At 35.1% G+C, this 21,769-nt stretch overlaps 3 protein-coding genes across 4 annotated transcripts; 2 read left to right on the top strand and 1 right to left on the bottom strand.

Moving 5' to 3' along the window:
* Positions 1–1,138: 1,138 nt before the first annotated feature.
* LOC111315258 (putative CoA ligase CCL5) lies at positions 1,139–4,362 on the bottom strand. The gene is made up of 5 exons (XM_022916853.2): positions 3,058–4,362; positions 2,072–2,217; positions 1,841–1,908; positions 1,532–1,634; positions 1,139–1,411 (listed from the first exon to the last, which is right to left on the bottom strand). The coding sequence occupies exons 1-5, from the start codon at positions 4,274–4,276 to the stop codon at positions 1,298–1,300; spliced, it is 1,650 nt and encodes a 549-aa protein (XP_022772588.2). The 5' UTR covers positions 4,277–4,362; the 3' UTR covers positions 1,139–1,297.
* A 2,539-nt stretch (positions 4,363–6,901) lies between these two features.
* On the top strand, positions 6,902–8,817 carry LOC111314765 (NADH dehydrogenase [ubiquinone] 1 beta subcomplex subunit 2-like). Of its 2 annotated transcripts, none has more exons than XM_022916382.2 (4): positions 6,902–7,207; positions 7,749–7,794; positions 7,889–7,951; positions 8,565–8,817. In XM_022916382.2, the coding sequence occupies exons 1-3, from the start codon at positions 7,104–7,106 to the stop codon at positions 7,949–7,951; spliced, it is 213 nt and encodes a 70-aa protein (XP_022772117.1). In that variant the 5' UTR covers positions 6,902–7,103; the 3' UTR covers positions 8,565–8,817. The 2 variants fall into 2 exon arrangements, with proteins under 2 accessions (XP_022772117.1, XP_022772118.1); XM_022916383.2 differs by having other exon boundaries at positions 6,960–7,207; positions 8,631–8,817.
* Positions 8,818–13,577: 4,760 nt separating this feature from the next.
* On the top strand, positions 13,578–15,596 carry LOC111314764 (cytokinin riboside 5'-monophosphate phosphoribohydrolase LOG1-like). Its single transcript, XM_022916381.2, has 7 exons — positions 13,578–13,995; positions 14,143–14,240; positions 14,383–14,413; positions 14,522–14,621; positions 14,718–14,788; positions 14,890–15,033; positions 15,158–15,596. Exons 1-7 carry the CDS (start codon positions 13,738–13,740, stop codon positions 15,236–15,238), a joined length of 783 nt encoding a protein of 260 aa, XP_022772116.1. The 5' UTR covers positions 13,578–13,737; the 3' UTR covers positions 15,239–15,596.
* The last annotated feature ends 6,173 nt before the right edge of the window (positions 15,597–21,769 follow it).

Here is a 21,769-nt window from a genome sequence, read left to right as displayed (position 1 = left end):
TTTATTCATTTGATAGTTGTAGTAATTAACGGAGGAACCTATTGTTGGGCCCGGACAGGCTCATATCAGGTCAGTAGAAAATTTCAGAGCTTACTCAACAACCCACGTAAGCCCACCCCATAGGACAACCAAACTTCGCTTTTATATATTGAAAAAAATTTTAATTAATTAATTAGGATAGAAGGGCTAAAACTTTAATTATTTAAATATAAAAATTATATATCAAATAATATATATTACTCATTTATTTTTATGTTATGAAACTTAGCTAGACAGACAGGACGGCTTATCCATGGACAGCTGTAGCGATTTAATACTACCAATTACTGCATTGCAGTAATTAGAAGGATGATAATTTCAACTAGTTCCTACCATTACGTAGTGCTTTGGGTTTATATCAAGGACGACAAAAGCATAAAATTACTGGATGCTGGATAGACTGCCTACTTTTCAGCGCATATCTACATCGCTAACTCTACTTCTGTTGCCACAGATTGCTGGTTCTGTGGTCTTGCTCCTGAGACCCGAGATCACTTATTTTTCTCGTGCCCCTTTTCTCAACAGGCTTGGGGGAATATTCTTCAAGTCTCAGGCATTGTTAGAACTGTGGGGGACTGGCAATTTTAGCTTTAATTGGCCAGCAATAATCTGAAAGGCAAGTCCCTGGCTATAATTATTCTCATGCTTGCTTGGACAGCCTGCATTTACTTTATCTGGAGAGAGCGAAATCATAGCAAATATGGGAGCTCTCATCATGGAGCTGCTGCTGCTAGTGTTGCTTTTATCAAAGATGTTCCACTGAAAATTGCCAACTCGTCCTTGCTAAAATCTGTTTCTGCAAATCCCGGCCTTCGTCGTTCATGGGTACTCATCAGTTAGTTTAATTGTCATTTGTTGATTCATTTGCTGTAAACTCTCAATACTCTTGTTTCTTGTTGCGGACTTGTTTTGATTCTTTTGGATGAATAAACAAACCATTTACACAAAAATTTTATTATATATTAATGCAGTTATATTTAAGTGCCCCACCTACCTATCGTGCGTATTATTTAAGTGAAAATTGTTGCACTCGTGAACCACAAAAATTTGTACCAAATCTGTTGTCCTTATTTCTAACTTTCATTAGCTAGGTTCCAAATTAACATATTAAAACCATAGCTCTTATTTTCTTAAAAGTAATTCTGATAACCAAAGCGAAGAAATGCCAAACTGGCTATGAATTTGAATACAATGCTTACAGAACCATAATACTACTGTTCTTTGACTATGTTCAGAGGCAAGCCTAAACCAAAACCGTTCAGAGTTTCGAGGTTGCGAGCTTTATTAGATCCTTCCTAAGAATCTTGCCAGATGGATTCTTGGGAATTGAAGCTACAAATGCTACTTTCCGGATTCTTTTGTATGGGGCGACCTGTGCATTTAGCAGCTTAAAGTCATGTAGCAGCTGAAAATTTTGTCAATGAAAGCATCTAATAACAAATTCTGGAGAGTTTAACTCAATCGCATTCTCTGGTTAATACTTTATACATACCTGTCTAGCCACAAAATCCATGACTGCTGTCTCTGATAAATTGCTTCCGGGTTTTCTTACCACATATGCCATCGGAAACTGCCCAACCTCCTTATCAGGAAACCTGAGACACAAGTATAGAAGCGTAAAATTATGCACCTACCTTTGGAAGAAAAAAGACAAGATTAAATACACATAATTTTCTTTTGCCTCCGTCAACATTGTTTAGATATATATTGCTCCAATCAAGAAAGTAAGAGAATAGGCAAGAAATCTCAGCACAAGAACCAAAATTTCAAGCCATACATATCAATGAAAGGGAAAACTTACGGAATAACAGCAGCATCTAAAATTTCAGGGTGGGAAAGGAGCAATGCCTCAAGTTCTGCAGGAGGAACCTGCCAAATCACCGCCAAACTATGAGAGTATGTTTATGAATTAATTTTATAAATAAATGTTTAAAAACCATGCATTGTTTTTACTTGATAGTTTAATCCTCAATTTTACATAGTTAAATACAAAGTAAGGCCACTTTGGGGAAGGTGGCAGGGTTTCATTCACCTGATATCCCTTGTACTTGATCAGCTCCTTCAATCTGTCAACTACAAAAATGAAGCCATCATCATCAATATAGCATAAATCTCCAGTCTTCAGCCATCCCTCTGAATCAAGAGTTGATATTGTTGCTTCTGGATTACTGAAATAGCCTACAAATAGCAGGTCATTAATTAAGCATCAAGGAAAACGAAACATATTCAACGAATACCAAAAATTGGAACATAGGGAAATGTCATAATTAAGAAGCTCTACTTCATGCTCTAAGTGTCATTGTCAATCACTTTAATAGCCAATTAATTCTGCAAAGTTTTAGGCATAGGCTCTCAAGAGAGAAATAGACCGTACAGCCAATAATATTACTGTCACACTTATTTAATTCAGTAATAGCAGGGATACTAGAAAACAGCCATCTGCATAACCCCTCCCTCAGCCAAAATTTGCTCTATGTGACATGTATGACACTTAATGCCAGTATCTACAGCAATAACAAGAAAACTCTTTAATCTTACAATCTTATATTAACTTGAATAGCTGCATTAGGAAATGAATCAAATCAAACAGACAGAGAGTTCGCCTCTCTTAAAATGGCTGGACAAATTTTGGATCCCTAAAAGAAGAATACTTTGTTAAGGAATAAAATACTAGTACCATGTAATTTGAGGTGGAGGCAGAATCAAAACAACTTCCTTAGAGCTGGCATTTCTAAGCCAGATTTCTTAAAATACTGTCACCATTAATCAATCGCCAACCCTAAAAAATAGTTTAATCTAATAATAAAGAAAAGAACGCGTTCAACATGCCAGGATATAAAAACAAATGCACAAAGACTTCTTATCCATTATTCTAATTCTTACTGGTCAGATTCCAGAGATATATATATATACCAACATCCTAAGTCCAAACACAAAAAGCCAGAACATGGAATAAGCAAATAGGACATTTTCCTTTTTTTCTTTTTTAGTACCATTAAAAGACAACTAGTATAGTACCTTTCATAATGGAGGGACCCCTAAGCCAAAGCTCACCCGTCTGATTCACCATCAAAGCCTTACCACTATCCGGGTCCACAATCTTAGCCTCCATGCTCGGCGACAACATCCCCGCCGTACCATACCTCCGACTCTCCTCCAAAGAGTCCGTTGACGCACCAATCCCAGTTGACTCTGTCAAACCGTACCCCTGAAGAATTTTTACATTCGGATACTTTTCCAGAAACCCCTCAATCACTTCCTTACTCAGCGGAGCCCCACCTGACAACGCTGAATGCAACGAACTCAAATCATACTTTTTCCGTATCTGATCCGCGGCGTTTACCATTGCCACGAGTATCGGCGGCACGAGAGGGAGGTAGGTGGCCCGGTACTTCTCGATCGTTGATAGCATGTCGTGCATCTCGAACTTTGATAAAACTATGACCGTTGATCCTGACGCCAGCAGCCCAGTGGCAAACGCGACTAAGCCATAGATATGAAACATGGGAACCGTACAGATAAACCTTTGCTCTCCTTCTAGACTGAATCTGCCTAGCACCGTTTGTACCATCGCAATCAGGTTTCTATGAGACGAAACCACTCCCTTGCTGGCACCTGTTGTACCAGATGAATAAAGCAGAGTCGCCGTGTCATCCTGATTGACTCGGTCCCTGACTCGACTCCCACTCGGTTCCGTCTTCATCATCTGATTTAAAGTTGTTACAATCTTTGCCTCCCCAACGTTACCGTTCACACTATCATCTAGAAGCACGATAGGAATGGTGGACCCGGCTAGTTTAGGAAGGAGTTGAGGAATAGTAAAGGCGAGAACTGGCTTAGAATCTGCAATTTGTTTTCCGATTTCAGCAGCCATGTTGAGGGGGTTAGTGGTGGTTATGATAGCGCCGAGGGACATAACAGAGAGGCAAACAATGGGGAAGAAGATGGAGTTTGGTGAAAGGAGCAGGACAACGTGGCCTTTCCGGATTCCCATGTCGGAAAGACACGTGGCGACGCAATCAACAGCTCGCCATAGTTCCGAGAAGGTTAGACGGCGGCCGGTACCGGCGTCGATGAAGGCAAATTTACCGTGGTGGGCCCGAGCCGAGATGAAAGTGGTAACGTCGAGGGAATCGTTCCTGGGGAGAGGAATGGGGTTGCGTTTGCTGTAGAAGGTTGAATTGGATCTGCAAAACCCACTCCTTGGATCGATTGTCAAGTTGATATTTTGCGCCATGGTTTTGGACTGCTCCAACACTGTTTAGATCGGTTTATTTTTCTGGCGGAATTTTAAGGCTTAAGTTCACAACTCGCAAGGCGGCCAGTGGCTTAAGGCTAAAAAATCCTTTTATATTGTAAGAAGGGGAACTGTAGGCCCGCGAGTGGAGCTAGTTTCACTTTTGACTGAGGATGTCGCCAAGAAACAGTTCATGGTCGGAAGCCTTTTGTGGCAAGGTTAAGATCGTTTGATTGGACAGATTTTGGGAAGTCGAAGTTTTGACCGCACGATCAAATGAATAATTTAGGAACGTGTTTGACTGTTGGGGCACGTGTGAATTTATCTGCTTTTGTCACATCGCACTGTACGTGGTCATGATCCTCCACTCCGACTTTTTCTGACCGGTTAATTTTAGCACTAGTGTTTTTTTTTTTTTTTTTTTTTTAAGAAAAATGCGGGTTAAATAAGTTATCCATCTTTAGAATAAAAAATATGTTATATATAATAATAATTTAAAATAAATAATTATAAATTATATATTTAAAATAATCTCAATAAATAATTATTAACAGAATTTAAATTTTAAAATTTTTCATTAAAAAACAACAAATTTCAATTAATTGAAGTAATTATTTATTGATAATTTTAGTATTAATTTTTGCTTGGCTGAGGCAGTTAGCATTTGAGTTTAAGGAAGGAATTAGAGTTATAGTTACTACTGAGAATAAGAGGATGTGGCCAAAGTACAAAATAAAAATCCCAAGTCCGCGACACAGTTGGTAAGGAGTGAGCACAAAGATTAAAGACATCAACCTACGTCCCAGTTCATGCTCAAAATGTCCTTGTACAGCTCAAACCTCACATCGCTTGTAACTAAATTTTTTTATGTTCAAGATGTTGTTAACATTAAAGATTAAATTTAGAATTAACCTGTCCATATTTTTTTAAATCAAATTCAAATGATTCAAATTACAATCAGCACCTTTTTCTGCACTGGTAACCTGAACACTTCTTGCTTCATGTTTTGATAAGGTGCATGTTGTTAGACTTTGGGAAGTGAACGGATGAATAAACAAATAAGACATAAAAAAAAAAATTATTCTATTTATATAATAGAGAGAAGATTGGTACTAAAATTGAATTTCAAAATTGACAGCCTGATATTGCTTGCATTTTCAAACTTAAATATAACTACAAACAAGTTCCATACGATAATTTAAAATACCATTTTTCGCGTTTGTAAGGATAACTCCCTACCAATAATAGAAATCCAATCAATTTGTAACTACTATCTGTGCAAACCGGCCGAATCGCTAGCAAATGCCCACTAGCCAACACCCTAAAAGGCTGAACCACCTCTCCCACTTCCTCCCTCCCTACCAGAAGAAAAGTTCAAAAATGCCTAACAAGGGGACTAATTCGAACTTTGAAGCTAGGTTGCTGCATTGAATTGAAATTTAAAAGCGATTGTTAGATTAATAAATTTGAATTTTCATCTTATTGCCCATAAAACTTTTTCCATTTATCAACTCAAAGAAAAAAGAATAATAATATACCTTTATCACGTGCATAAATTAAATATTTACAATATTTATTGACTTATTGATTGCTATTTTGTAAGAAAAACTTAGATTTTTTTAATCTATAAATTTATTTAACGTTATGTTTGAATAAATATTAATAAAAAAAATAAAATGAAATAAAATGATAAATATAACTTTTGTTTGGATAATTAAAATTAATAAAAAAAATTTTTAACAATCATTGTTTTGATAAAAAATAAAAAATAAATAAAATGATTCATTATAATAAATTTTTTTAAGTATAATTTTTCATTACCTGTGATTATAGAATATTTTTAAATCATGATATGTTTATTATTTTGTTTGATATTATAATTGTTGCTATATCAATAGCTTTTAATAAAGTGAAACAAGAAAATATTTTACAAACATACATTGATAGATTTTGAGCTAATTTATCATCTCATAAATCTAAAAAATATATCTATTCATATTCAATCATTCATTAAAATTAAATCACCAAAAAATTATAAAAAATTTTTATATTAAAAGAGATATGTGAAACTTAAAAAAGATGACTTTAAAAAAAGTACAAGATAATTGTGACCTATTTAAGTTTTTTTATTAAGTTTTTAGTATTAATAAAAAGATAGACATAATAATTTTTTTATAAAAAAATATTTTTCAACTTTTATTTTCTTAACTTTCTTTTAAATTGGGGTATTAAAAAATTAAATTTATAAAAAAAATCAAAAATTATTTGATTTTTACTTTTTTTTAATTAAAAATTTATTCAAACAAAAGAATAGGAGTTTTATTTTTTTTTATATTTTTTTATTTTACTTTCTTTTCCTTTTTCTTCTCTCAATTCAAAACATACTGTAAAGAAAAGGAAGGTCTCTAACCTTTTTTTCGGTTACGCCTTGATGGTTTATGACATGCCTAACAGCTTTCCAAAAAACGAATTGCACAAAAGTTTTTGAATTTGATTTTTGTTAAAACGTTAGAAGAAAACAAGTGACGGGATAAATTATATTTTTGTTGGGCTTGGGTTTCAATAATTTTGTTTAGTCGAACTTAAGAAAATAAAGCCACAAAGCCCAGTATCGGAAACCATTGCAGGATCTATCTGGTCCAGCACATATAAGAATCAGGCCTTCAGTTGTGGTTGATGATCAATTACGCATCCGACGGTTGGGAATCAAAGCAGCAACCGGCAATCAAGTGATCAAGTCCACTGAGTCCACTCGGGCCAGAACTTTCAGCTTTGAGCATTTGGACCATTTCGGTGATTTAGGGTTTGGTCACACAAAGAAAGAGAGATGGGAGGAGGTCATGGAGGTAGCACAACTTACAAAGGTGTAACTTTGCATCACCCAAAGAGATGGCATGTTGTAACCGGCAAGGGCTTGTGCGCTGTCATGTGGTAATCTTTCTTTTTTCCTTTACTATGCGTCAATAATCTGAATCTTGATGTGTCATCTTTTGCATCAATCTGCCGTTTTAAATTGTCTAATTGTATCAAAACACGCTTAATTGTAATCCCGATCTGCTAGCTTTGCTTTATTAGATTTAGTTTATTGAATGATTATGTTGAGCTAAGCCATTTTGGAATTGGGTGTAATTTCAAGTTTCATAACCGAAGAAGTTACGGGTATGCCTTGAATTTTGGATGAAATTACTTTAGCTGAAAAAACTGTACAGTAAAGGCGTGAATTTTGGATGAAATTAATTTGATTCTCAGAGGGTTTTGTGTCTTAGGTTTAACTTGTTTGCCTGTTTAGGCTGGAAAAGTTTTCATTAAGGATCATGTATGTTGTCAGTTGTGATTTTACTTGGAACGTATCATTTCTATATCATCCTTCTGATTGATAGATAATATTTAGATAAATTTCTTGCAAATATTAATATAGAGATACTGCAATGCTGGTGGATTTTCTGAAGTGTCTCAAAATCTGGTTTTTTAGGTTTTGGGTCTTGTACAGGGCTAAGCAAGATGGTCCTGTAGTATTGGTAAGAAGTACTTCTTTTCAACTTTCTTCATAATCTGCCCTTATTTGCGGTAACTTGCTTTTGATCTCAAGCTGACTTTTGTTATGTCTCTTAGGGTTGGCGACACCCTTGGGAGGGCCATGATGACCATTCTCACGGCCATGGAGATAAGCATTAGGTAGTGTTTTTTTTTTAAGTGATTGCTTAACACGGTTTGTTTAGTTTCCTTTTTATATAATTATGCATTTAAGAGAGGTTAATTGAACACAAGTAAAAGGGCTGTGATTTAATCCTGATGCTAGAAAACTTGATTTTCTTTTTCTGTAATGGGAATTTATTGTGAAACTCGTATGGGTTGTCATGTTAAGATATGGGAATTTATTTTGTGCTCTAAGTTTATATAATGTGAAGCCATTACGGTCTGTTATACTGGTCATGTAATTGATGGCATTTGCATGTATATGTGTAAAGATCATCATTAAATGAACGAGAATAGAGAAGAGATAAACTGAGGACTTGCATAGGCATTATTAGATATCTAGTTATTCCTTAATTTTTATGTTTGCCTATTCTGTCAGTTAGGAGATCTGAGGATGCTAATATTCATTTAGTTTGCTGGCTAATGGTCATATCTTTTGCCCTCTTCTTATGTGTTTGTTGCCAATTAAGATCTGCATATAGTCTGTTGCTGTACTCTTCTCAGTCTTTTGCTTAGATAATATTTATATTCATGTTGTATTAATGTTGTAAGAATGCAATATGGCATGAAAAAGACTTATTTTCCATTACAGTGATCACTGGCACAGTGTTAAGCTGCAGTCTGAAGAAAATTATCTGATTAAGGGTTGCTGGTGCAGATGCTATTCTGGATGTCTTCTGTTTCAATAAAGTGATTGTGAAATGGGATTGTCAGCATAATGAGATGAAAACTGAGACTCCATTTCAACATTATGGTTTCTTTTTTCTTTGTAAGCATGGATTTTTTTTGACTGAATGAATGTGTTTTTTGTGCACCTTATTCAGCTGAAGGTATTTTCAGGCTCAGTTGAAGTATTCTTATTATTAGTGTAGTAAATTACTATGCTTTATTCTACCAAATCGCCATTCAACTGCGATGAATCTCAGTCTCGAAATAAAGCAAGTTATTTGCTTAGGCAATGATTTGTCGATTATGAATATTGTTGGTCAAACACTATCTGCTGTTATTCCTCACCTAGAAATGAACTTACAGACAGCAGTCAACACTTGACTTGGTCCGGTTCAAAGTGAAACGTTGGCTTGCATAGTCCAGTTTTGAGCGTGAGATTTCACCTCTCCTTGACGGGTGACATGAGAATGCCCATTTAGGTGACTAATGAAGCCTTAAAATGGAGGTGATCCTGAATTCTTGATAAATTAATTAATTAAAATATTATATTTGACAGTTGTGGGAGTTAAAGATTGTATGCCTGGAAGTGCCACCCAAACTATGAAGGATACATTTAAGTATTCTAATTTGAATTCGTGTAGATGTTCAATAAAAAGCAGCATTACAACGTAAGTGAAAGCCAATATTTGATTGGTTTGCAAGATACAGAATTAGCAAGGTCAGTTTGCAAAGGGATCGTGGTCTTTTAAAAAGATTCAAGAAGCATTTTCTTCCAAGTTATTCCGTGAAAATATTTTTTGCCATGTACATATGCGTTTCTGAGTTCCAGAAAATCGAGTTCAATTTAGATTAGGTTTAGGTTTAAAATTATTGAATCTTCCTATTAAAAAAAAATCACTGAATAAAACCATGCCCATTAGCCCCCATTATGCTCAAACTTTATAAATAAATAAAATTATTAAAAACGTATAACAGATAATATAAATTGATATTATTAACTATAGAAACATATATATATATATATATATATATATACAGATAAATTGTTTAAGTAATTATTCCAATTTCCAATGGAACTTGGGTTATGAAATTTTAGTCTAAATCGAACTGGAAAATTGATTGGGCTTTAGGTTTTTCTCTAGGCCCCATGATAACCATCGGAAAGTGTTAGTGCTGTAAAAATCCCTTCCACATGTACGGTGGTTTAAGGGGGTATGCGTGGCCTACCAACTCATGGACACTTCAACGATCTCTAGTATTGTGGATTTTCGGCAGCCTTCTGCTCTAACTTACACACGACATACAAAAAGAATATATACCCACATATTAATACTTGTATACCACTTTGTTATTTCTCGTTTTTATTTTGGATCGATCGAGTGACTCTTTAATTAATGATATGCCCTTACACGAGAAGGAGAAGGCATTATATATAATTCAAGTTTAACCGTTCAAAATTTCAACATATATAATGCTGTAGATAACTGGCTAACTCATGTGTTTGGTGTAAAGCAGTGTAAAACGAGTGATGGCAATTTAAAAAAACTCTGCTTTTAATTATATTTATGGTTTCAAAAGTGTTCCATCAGTAGTGTAAGTATTGTGGCTTTCAGTAGTGAATCAGCTATGCACTTCCGCTAAATTTTCTGGATTAAGCAAAAATCCTATTCCTTCTTAATATATTGATCGCGACTTTGGTTTTGCTTTAAGATACAAACTACCATAAGGATATCCACTTGATATGTTGCAGACTGATAACTTTGCTCTTTCATGGTATTTTCTTGTTTTAGTGATGTTAAACTTTTTCATCTCATTAGCTGTATGAGAAATATAATATATGCTCGATTTGCACAAGAAAACAAGGAATAAACAAAAAAAATAATCTTAATTACAGGGGTTTAGGCATAAATATAATCAGGTTAAATATCATTAAAATCCCCCGAAGATTTATGTCATTCGGATTTTTTTTTTTTTTTTGGTGTGTCTATGTGTGTGTTATTTCAACGTAAAGAAAAAGGTAGGAATGCAACTTTTTACTGTTTTCTTTTCTCATCGCACTGGACCGAGACAACAAAGTGGGATCGATATTGTTGTTAACTTATTTGCAAAGTTCAACCTATTCTTGACAATGTTTTAGTTGAAAATTTTAAATTTCCTGTCAGAACTGATCGAAAGCCTCCTCCGAGAAGTCCAAGTCGAAGCTACTTTTTAACTCACAAGAATTATAAATACAAAATAAAAAATCAAGTTAGAAAAAATTTTAAGTGGTCTAAATTAGAATGTTAAGACTTAAGGATGGGCGCCAACACTAGACCGTTGCCTGCGCTGCGGTAATCAAGCCAGCCTTGCTTTATCCACCTTTGCCCATGACTTGTCACTTATTTTGGGCCATTAATTCTATATTACCGACCAAAAATCTTAATCCAACAACTTTTCTCTCCAAGGTCAGCGACCACCACCTTTGAGGAAGACCAGAGTGAGAAAGGCAACGAGAGCCCCACGGAAAACGTTTTAAAAAAATTCTACTTGAATTATTTTGGTGAAAAAAAAAACCTACTACTTTATTAGGTTGTACATGTAATGCAACCGGACGGGAATCAAAAAGGTTGAAGAAAAGGTCATTTTCCTGTCAAGAAATTCTTGGAAAAGTCGTACATGTAAAAAATAAAGAACATAGCTAGGTCCAATGAACGAGTCTCATTTCTGTTATTGAGAAGAAAAATTATGAAAACTAGGTGACCACGGAAGAGGACATATTGGATCGAAATTCATACGCAATTTCTGGCACGGATGGACAAAAATGGCAGCGGTCTGACAATTGCAAAAGAATAAAGAGGTGTTTACATGATTAAGATTTAAGTGACAAAAGTTATTGTAACTTTGGAGGTGGTTTTTCTTTATTTTTTGCAAATATTTTGTCGATTAATCGCCTTTCTATTTTAGAGCGTAGCCCCGTCGAATATGTAATATTTGATATTGTTATCCTAATTTAAATCCTGATGCCTATTTCAAGTGATCTTGTGATTTAGCTTGATGAGCGGTGTCTGTTAGAGTTAATTAACCAAAAAACTAGTTAATTAGTAGCTTGTTTACAACAACTTGACGTGATGAAATATTGAAGATATACATACGTAATATGTGACTTATTTGATAAGAATAAGAATATAAGAAAAGAAATTTGTTGACAAATTGTACACATATGGACAGAATTCGTAGTTTAATTCTGAAAACTAAAAGCGGGGGAGAAGAATATATAATTATTGGTATCTCTCTGTCCTTTTGTGTTTTGAGAGTTGGTTAACCATGGAAATATATAGGAATTAAAATTCCTGAAATCTCAATGTGTTGGTTGTTAGGGTGGAGCCCTGGTGACCTTGAAGCTGTGGAAGAAACTGGAATGTAGGTCCAAGACGAGTGTTTCCCTACGATTAACTGATTGGCCGAGAAAGTTGAAAATCATGTTAAGGATAAGACTTTCCAACACATCGTTGTCTATTTAATTTCTTCATCACCTACATTAATTTTCAACTGAAGAAACTTATTTTCGTTGAAGAAAATGGCAACTATGCTACTGTGTCGAATAAAAATTCTTCCGTGTGGATTAATACTGGTTCGACACTTTGGAATTTTTTGGATTCTTGTTCATATTTGGTGACAATAATGAATGAGTTAATTATTTTTAAATCCCGAAAAGGACGCAAATTCGTTTTGTTGAAAGCCTGAAATCTTAGTCAAACGTATTTTTACCAGCCCAAATTTTCAAACCAGGCATTGTCAGCTCCACCTCCTAACTTTTTTTTTTAATTAAAAAAAAGAAGGTAAGCCTAAATTTGTCGGTTGTATCTTATCTTTTCCACGTGTGGCATTATTATTTGGTAATAGTACGGTAACAGTCGACGCTGAAAGAAAGGATCAAGAGTGTCGGAAAAGTCAAATTTTAATATATTTTTTAGATAAATATTTTTAACAAAAATATAAAATATTATTAAAATATTTTAATAATGTTTTAATATTATCTATTTTATATTAAAATTTACTAATTTAAATTTCTTATTAAAATTTTTATCAAATATTTTTTAAATAAGTTATATATATATATATATATATAAAATGGGCCTTCAATTTGCCAACCAACTTCCCTGACGGCGGCCACGTATCATTTCCCAGTTTAAAACCGATATGTTTAATACCAGTTGGCTAGCAGAACCAAGCGTTCATTTTGCTTCTCTATTCATCAAGTAAAAAATGTTTGTTTAATTTAAGTTGTTTTCCGAGATAGATTTTATATGAAGTTATTTTATTTTATTTTTAATAATAATTCGATGCTCATGAACTAATTAATTATCTGAAGTTATTCTCACATTCCTGCTCAAAATTAATTAAGGCTGACTAAGGGAACAAAATATGTAGCCCGTACTATGACTAAATAAAAGACATATAGTAGTTGATATCTGCTGGCTTATAGTATTTTCTTCACATGGATTTATTATATAGTTAAGGACAAAATAACGACAGTGCCTTAGAGTCGTGGAAGGGAAATTACTTGTAAAATCTTGTATATTCTTATTATTATTATTATTATTATAGTGGCTTCAACTTTGCGTGCTGGAGGTAGAATTATTGAAGCATATTATTTATTTTTGGTAGTATATATATGTTACAAATTTATAATTGTTTATGAATATATTTTTAATTATTTATCAATTCATTTATATATTCATAAATCCGTTCATTTAATATTTACAAACTATCTCATTTAAATTTAATAAGTCGATTCCAAATTAATTTTGAATATTTTAAAATCTAAAGGAATTAATTACAAAATTTGTAACCAAACTCATGTTGATCCCAAACACTCCTAAAATAAACTAACATTTCACAAATATAATAAAGCTACGTCAAGATCAACACCTTTACACCCCTAATGTTATCAAACACGGAGTGAAACCAGTGGATGGGAGCATAAGGAAACCTGTCGGCGAATTTGGTAAAGCAAAATTTTCGGGGTTTTGAGACCCGCGTGGCACAACGGGATTCCACTCGTAATAAAATGATCAGTAGTACAATTTTGGGCATCCTATAAATGGTGTAGTTCCATGTTCCTCTTTTGGTATTCAGTCCTCCTTTGCCTCAGGAATCTATGGAAATACCCATTAGCTTTTAGCTTTAGGTTAAATCAGTCAAATAGAAAGAGCGGTAGAATATTACACACCAAAAGAAGAGAAAACAGAGATATGGAGGAGAATAAAGCAGTGACTTCCAGCAAGTTCAAAAGGGTTTGTGTCTTTTGTGGAAGCAGCTCCGGCAAGCGAAACAGCTATCGTGATGCTGCCCTTGAGCTGGGCAAAGAACTGGTATATATTCTCTTCTTCAATGCTTCTTTTTCTTTTTGATCAGCTTTATTATAATTACTTACTCACTCAGGTCAACCATCTCTCAAAACACCATCAACAAGCTTGCTAACAACTTTTAACTAAGCTACTCCCTTTTCTTGGCTCAAGGTCTCCAGGAGGTTGGATCTTGTTTATGGAGGAGGAAGTGTCGGGCTAATGGGTTTGGTTTCTCAGGAGGTCCACCGAGGTGGAGGACATGTTATAGGGTATGGATACATATGCCCCATATCCGCGTAAATGTGTTCCTGGTTGAATATGATTTAATTCTTTTTCAGTTACTGAATTCGTTTCTTGTTATAGATATGCCTGTATATTGTTTGTTGATTTTCTTTCTTTAATTATCCACAGAATTATCCCCAAAACTCTGATGAGCAAAGAGGTCTATACAATTTTTCTATTTGGTTTTCTTCTTTCATAATCTAAAGACCCTTATCGGGTACGTCATTAAACCATGATGAATTAATATGCTTCCTTTTTCGTTAACCAGATAACTGGGGAAACAGTAGGAGAGGTCAAACCTGTTGCGGACATGCACCAAAGGAAAGCTGAAATGGCCCGCCATTCTGACTGTTTTATCGCCTTACCGGGTCTCTCTCAAGTCTCAATCTCTCTTTTAAACTCAATAATCTAATAAATTATTATGCCATGCCTAAATAATTTATTGTTTGTTCTGAATTAATCAGGTGGATATGGAACTCTTGAAGAGTTATTAGAAGTCATAGCCTGGGCCCAGCTTGGAATCCACGACAAGCCTGTAAAGCCATTTCATGTCTCATCACAAATCTATTGGCTTGAAACTGGTTTCTAGATTTATACCAACTTTTTAACTCTTTCTGTTTCATATCATGACAAAAGGTTGGCTTGATTAATGTGGATGGCTACTACAATTATCTGCTCACCTTCTTAGACAAAGCCGTGGATGATGGCTTCATTAAACCATCCCAACGTAATATCGTTGTCTCCGCTCCAACTGCAAGAGAACTTGTCCAAAAGCTTGAGGTGGGTTTTCAACGTTTCACAGTAGCATAAATCACAGGTCAATTATTCAAATTATTTGTTGAATTATTGTATATATATATATATATATGCTCCGAAAACTTACGATAGTGTTTGGTTGGAATAGGAATACGTGCCAATGCATGGTGGAGTTGTTGCTAAGGCGAGATGGGAGGCTGAACAATTGGAGCTCAATTCATCTTTGTAAACTGAAATTATTGCTCGTTAATTAGTGAAAGAGGACAAAGGTCTCTCTTTCCTTTTATTTGTTGCCTTTTTTTTTTTTTTAGATTTTCTGATCAGCAAATTATGTAAGTCTGCAACTAGCTAGGGTTCTCCTTTCAATTTTTGTATGTACTGTATTACTCTAGGATAGAAAGGAGGAAAATCTATGGGATGAAAAAAAAATTAACAAATTAAGCAAAGTTGTTGTTAACTCCTTGTATTGGATGATAATGGCAAGTGGGATTTTCTTTGTCATATAGATGCTTATATTTTGTAAAAGTTCCTAGGAAAATAACACGAAGGAAAAACAAAAAAAAAGCAGCTTTTTGTGCTCTTTTCCATGCCTGCTGTCTCTATTCTGCTGCAGATATCCCTCTTTCACACTCTTCCTTGCAAACTTTTGAGCTTGGAGATAATGATTCCATGATGGAGTATTCTCACAGCTCTTTTTAGTTTCATGTGCAGTACATCAAAAATCATGATCCCAAAAGAAATTTTCTGCTCATCAACAGTGAATACCGAATAGTTACTGTGAAAGAGGAGGGTCTATACACTGTAGTACTTCCAATCTACCAGAAGTGGTAGAAAAAGCTTGGCAAAGCCATAATTCATATGTATTTTCTTGTATTTTTATTCTACTTTAGCTTTTTATGAATTTCCCTGTCAAGAGAGTATCTTTAATTTGATTGGAGAAAGGATATACTGGCAGGGAATGATGAGTGGCCTGAAAATAACTAAAGTAATTATGGCGGCTTAACAATCCGTGAAAAGGCAGTCTCGAGGGCTAGAGTTTCCAATTTCCACTTGCATTATATCTTTCTGAATTTGATGGCCTTCGATTCAGTATAGTGCATACTATTTTGAATTTTCTCTTGCTTTTGTCTTGATTATGAAAAGTCTATCAAATATTATTAAAGAAAAAAAAAGGCTGACTGTCCATCGTCAAAATTCAACCAAAAGAAAAGAAAAATCTAAATCAAAGGCTAAAAAGTGGAAAACACTATAGTAAGTAGTAACCGCAAGGGCGGAACAAATGCTTTGGGCCCTTGGGCATTTGAGATACTGAGTTCTTCGTACGTGATGGCATCATTGCTTCTTGTGTACCAGTTCACGCTTTCCTAATCCGAACTGTGGCATATCTAACTCCAGCGACCTCGCCAGTCCCTTCTTCTTCTTCTTCTTCTTCTTCTTCTTCTTACTATTATTATTATTATAATGCGCGGAAACTTTTCCATGTCAGTTATTTTGATCTGTCTTTAGCAGCATCATATGCTGCCACTTCCTTCTTGTTTTATCATTCCCTGTCAAACTCTTATTCTCTGAGCTTTGACATTTAAAAACCCCTAATATAGCACTTAATTGTTTTCTATCATCACTTGCCTCACATGATTGCACCAGATGATATCATGAATCAAATATAATTTAGTTTTGGATTATGTCTATAAATTTTTTTATTCAATTGATTACGTGTATGTTACAATTTTGTACATATTTTTTTTCTAAAATATAAAAAAAGACAATTGCTAATTTTTACCTTAAAGAATTAATATTAAATTCTTAATTTTAATTATTAAAATTTAATTATAATAATTTCAAATATAAAAAATATATATTATATGATGATGAATGTACATGTTAATTTTACCACCAAAACAAGCAAACAACCCCTTCAATAGCGAGAGGTAGAGGCCCACGCGTTACGGTCACAACAGAGATTGTTTGTTTGCAGTGGGGAATGTCTCGTCGGATGCGCTTGGAGGATCCAGCTAATCATGGAGAGTCCATATTCAATGGGCTTACGGATGTATCCCCACGTGACAATTGTGACTCGTCAAAATTTAATAGACTAGGGAAACCCTGATACAAAATGTCTTCACTTTGAGTAAGAATGAATGGGAAAATGCCAAAGGAGTTGAGACAAAGGGAATGTGACAAGAAAATATTTCTGTATCAGACATCAAAGAATTACTTCTTCTCCACACTTCACTCCCCTCCACTGAAATAACCCACCCAGTTTTTTCCACTAACATGATCTTTGCATTACAGGGTTGGCTGTGGTCTGTGGGTGCTATTGGACTTGGGAAAGTTCAGAAAAGTTTTTTGGGATTGCATAATGAGCCACTGGTCCTTCCGGTAGTCACTGTCAGTTGGGCCCATTCGATTTGCAACTAGTTGGGGCTTATTTGGGCCCCTACAAAATTAAAGAGATGTGCAATGAGGTCAGCCATGTTCTGCTAAACGCCTAAATTCGCAGCTATTTATCTCCTTCGTAACCCACTCTGATCTGAATTAGTAGGGCAGAGAATGGAGAGGCAAGGCTGGCATCTACAGTTCCACGCCATTCTCATGCGTTGATGAAACGCTTCAAGATCTTCTGACAATCGTTTCTGGTGTTGTCACTTTTCAATTTCAACTATTGATCATACGAGAACTTCACAATATAACCACTGGATTTGCCTTCGTTAGGTGATGTATCTTTGATAGCAATTTTCATACGAGAACTTCACAATATAACCACTGGATTTCCCTTTGTTAGGTGATGCATCATTGATCGCAATTTTCAGTGTTGGACCAATGGGTCATGGATGATAAGCCCAAGGGTCAATTAAACTCGATGACTATTACTGCCCATGGTCCCCTTTTTATTCTATTTTATTTTATTTTTCCTTTTCATTGAAATTTGGGAGGGAGGGAGGCTGGCGGTTTGGGTTGGTCTCAAATTACAATGGTCCCGTCACTGACTTTCAACAAGCTTTTATGGTGAGGAGGGTTCAGTAGTAGCCCAATGTTCGTTCTTGAGCAATGCCAAACCACAAACATGATTGCAAGGTGTCTCTCATGTCGTGGATTAATTATGGCCAGTGGAAATTAAGAAACCGACAATTCATCATAGACTATGGTACAGGTCCTACAGGAGGTGCCTACCTAAATACAATAATGATAATTTTGTCTGAAATAGCAAAGATGTAGTTATAAACTAACTTTGGCTAAAGAGGAAAATTCTAACTCTGCACCTTAACCAAACTCCGGTTAGTTGTTAGTATTTGGCTATAATACTTATGTAGGCAGAGTGTAGTTTCTGGCCAACAGCGAAAGCCAAAAGCTGATATTCTACTTTCACCTTTTTGCATGTTTGTGTTGACAAAAGGTTTAATATAAAGCTTGTTTTGTAAAGGAAATGTTATCAAAGCCTTTTACAGCTTTATATACTTACATCTAAGGTAGCTCTAACGATACGACATTTAATTCTCGTTTAATAGATAATTATTTTGATACTATTTATAAAAATTTATATTTAATTTATGAAATATTATCTGTTTTAATTCAAAATCTTACAATTTTATTTTACAAAAATATTTTATAAGTTTAAATTTAATTCTTAACTTATATATTATATCAAATTTTTATAATCTCTCCATTTGAAATTAAAGTGTTTCAACAAAAGATATGAGATCAATGAAAGGATAATTATAGCATGAATTTGTACTGACAAATCATAAGCACATGATATAGGATAATTTACAAGATACGGGAAAAGTTAGATGGCAATTCCTTTCAAAAATTAGGACACCACTGGAGATGATATAGTTTTGTATTGTAACAAAGACAATTGGATTGCTACTGGCTCAAAATATTAAGAAGAGAGATTCTGGTTTTCAAAAGCTGCCTGAACATTCTCTCTATTCCATCCTCAAGGCCTTGGTCCTCAAGTCTAATGCTTCTTGCAGTTTCAGTAAAGTCAGCAATTGCTCAGCAATTGTTTGCTTGCTTAGCTTCTGACCGGTTAACGCAATCAGGACATAATTCTTTTTTTTTTTTTTTTTCCATTTCATTGAAACTCCCTTCTAATCCTTCACGTGCTATACGTGTTGGTCGCATAGCTTTTGAAACCAAAGACCAAGGGCCTGGCCTTGACCTTGCCTTTGGTTCAGAAATGGAAACAATATGGACTCAAGCCCTGAGAGGCTGATTTCTTCTACTTCCTTTAGAATGCTAATAATAGCCGCTAGATTGCTGCCTTTGTCTAGAAAAACTGAGCTCTGTTCCTTTCTAATTTTCTTCAAGTTCTTGAGACCTTCAAACACTCATTTTGTTCATCTCAAGCATATCATCAACAGACTTGTACAAAACTTAAAGACCGCTTAACTTGTGGCATATTGTTTTTTATGTCACTTTTGAGGCCTTTAACATGTACAAATGTTCCTCTAAATTTTTCGTTGCAGGGTGACATCTGGAGGGCAAATTGACTGAACAAGTATGATAACTAACTTTTGCATCCATTTTCTTTCTACCATAAGCAATACAACAGTTAAAATCAAGGTAAAGGGAAATTTGAAGCTTAAGTTCGTCAAACCAAGGACCTAAATTTATATATTGGCAGAGATAAGACAATGGATCTTATTATTAGGACCTAGCTTTACATATTGGCAGAGACAAGACAATGGATCTTTTCTGTGGCAGTGCCTACGAACAGGTAGACCGGGCGCGGTGGGATTTGAATTAGTGTTTTGGGGTTATTCGTCGGGGACGAGGTCAGAGGATTCGTCACGGGAATCTTGCCAATTTATTGTATTTGATTTTGTGATGGGCTTGCTATTTTTAATTCTTGAATTGGGCCTTTTTCATTTTACCAATTGCATGGCTAAGGCCTTTTCCTTATTGCTCAACTGTCATTCAGTTGGAGGGAGTGAGTGTGCTGTGTAGTGGGGAGAATGGAAGTTTACAGCTGGCATTGTTGTGAGACCAGCTTAAAGATAGAAGCACGGGAATTGTATGGATTTTGTTACGTGGAATGAAATGAATCTTCCTTCTCCTTGAAATTTCTTCTTCTTCTTCTCTAGCTTACTTCTCTATTCCTTTCTTTGTTCTTTCATTTTTCTATTTCAGTTACAAAATTTGCAGTCCATAAGAAAGAGAACGCATCAGCGGTATCAAAGCTGTGATCTTGGCCATGGAGGTGACAACCAGATTTCAAATTAATGATACTTTGCTGCAAAAACTTATGGAACGATTGGAATCCAGATTGGACAATATATTTGAGCGATTGCGTGAAATATTCGATCCAACCTGAAAAATGTTAGCTCCCAACTTAACCAGTTATCTGTTAGTCTGGGCAATATTCGTGAAGCCATTAGTGAATATGAGACACATATGGAGGAGAACAAGGAAGCTGAGCAAAAATCACTTATGGCAGCAACCGTCCTCTCGCCCTTGTCCTTAACTATTGATCTCGTAATGACTAGTAAGTCCTTACCTTCATTTATTGGGGTTTGTTTAGTATCTCAAGTGTTGAATGACTATAAGATTAATGAATTAAATTACGAAATGGTTATTGAACATGCTGATTGCTGAACACTAGACTGTTAGGTCTTTTGCATCAAAAAATTTGCAGCCTTTTGTTGAATGGAATGGGTTTATGTCTGTTGGGGTAGTATACAACGAAAATTTTGCTAAACTTTCCTTGTTGAGGAATGTTAAAGAGAGTGGGAAGCTTGTAATGGCTTACTGAATGGTAGTGTTGGGGGCTGGGAAAAAGTTTTTTGTTGTCCATGATCCCTACCAGTTTAGGCTTTTGGTAATGGACCTGAGGAACAGTGGTGTTGTAGTGTTTGTTTCAACTAACAAAATGGTTTCTGTTTGGACTTCGATGTTATGTGGATTTTTGGAAAGTGGTAGAGTTTGTGAGGCAAATAGATTTTCAATGGCATATTTGAAAAGATTGTTGTGTCATGGAATTCTATGATTGGTGGGCTTATCAAGGATGAAGATTTAGAGGAGGCAAAAGTTTTGTTCGAGGAATTAAGTTATAATGATAATGGTGGAGGAGAAGGCTGGGAATCCCTTATATGCTTTCGTAGGAACTAAAGGTTATAAAATTTTGAGAGGGCAGGACAAATCTGTGGCTAAAAGGTTACATAATACTGGTCCACTAATTAAGAGGGTTAATGTGTCAGTGGTTAAAGAAGGTGAAGAAACATATCTTGTGCAGGTAGTTTATTTGTGAAGTACAAGAGGAAGTTCCATGAATAGTACTTGCCTTCCTTTCAAACCAAAAAAAACTTCATCCATTTTTGAAGTTAAGAGTGCCTTTGTTATAGATGTTCTGGGAAATGAGATTCAACAGGAGGGAACGAAAAGTGTAACAATCCTGCCAAAGACAGCAAGGATTCATATATGAAGTCTTTTATTAATGAGCTTGTGCATACAAATGAGGACACTTCTACTAGGAATAAGCTCGTCTGTCTTCAAAATGATGTTAAGGACTTGGAAAGAAATTCTTTTCAGCCACATGTTTCCAAGAGAAGTTTAGATAATGACATCGCAGAAAGTAAAATGTCCAAGGTGAAAATTGCAGCTGTTGCAGCTCAAGGTGTTCTTGTTTTAAAAGGATTACACTCTAAGCTCTCCAAAAACCTTTCACCTGATCTGCAAAGGCTTTGGTGTAGGATTGCCTTCTATGCAACAAAAATCATATTGATGGTTGATGTTGCTAAAGAAGTGATGGTAAACACAT

Source organism: Durio zibethinus, chromosome 20 (genome assembly GCF_047325235.1).
Source record: "Durio zibethinus cultivar Kanyao isolate XHJ-2024 chromosome 20, ASM4732523v1, whole genome shotgun sequence".
NCBI lineage: Eukaryota > Viridiplantae > Streptophyta > Magnoliopsida > Malvales > Malvaceae > Durio > Durio zibethinus.
The sequence above is the reverse complement of the archived record's forward strand: the minus strand, read 5'-3'. Positions and strand labels throughout refer to the sequence as shown.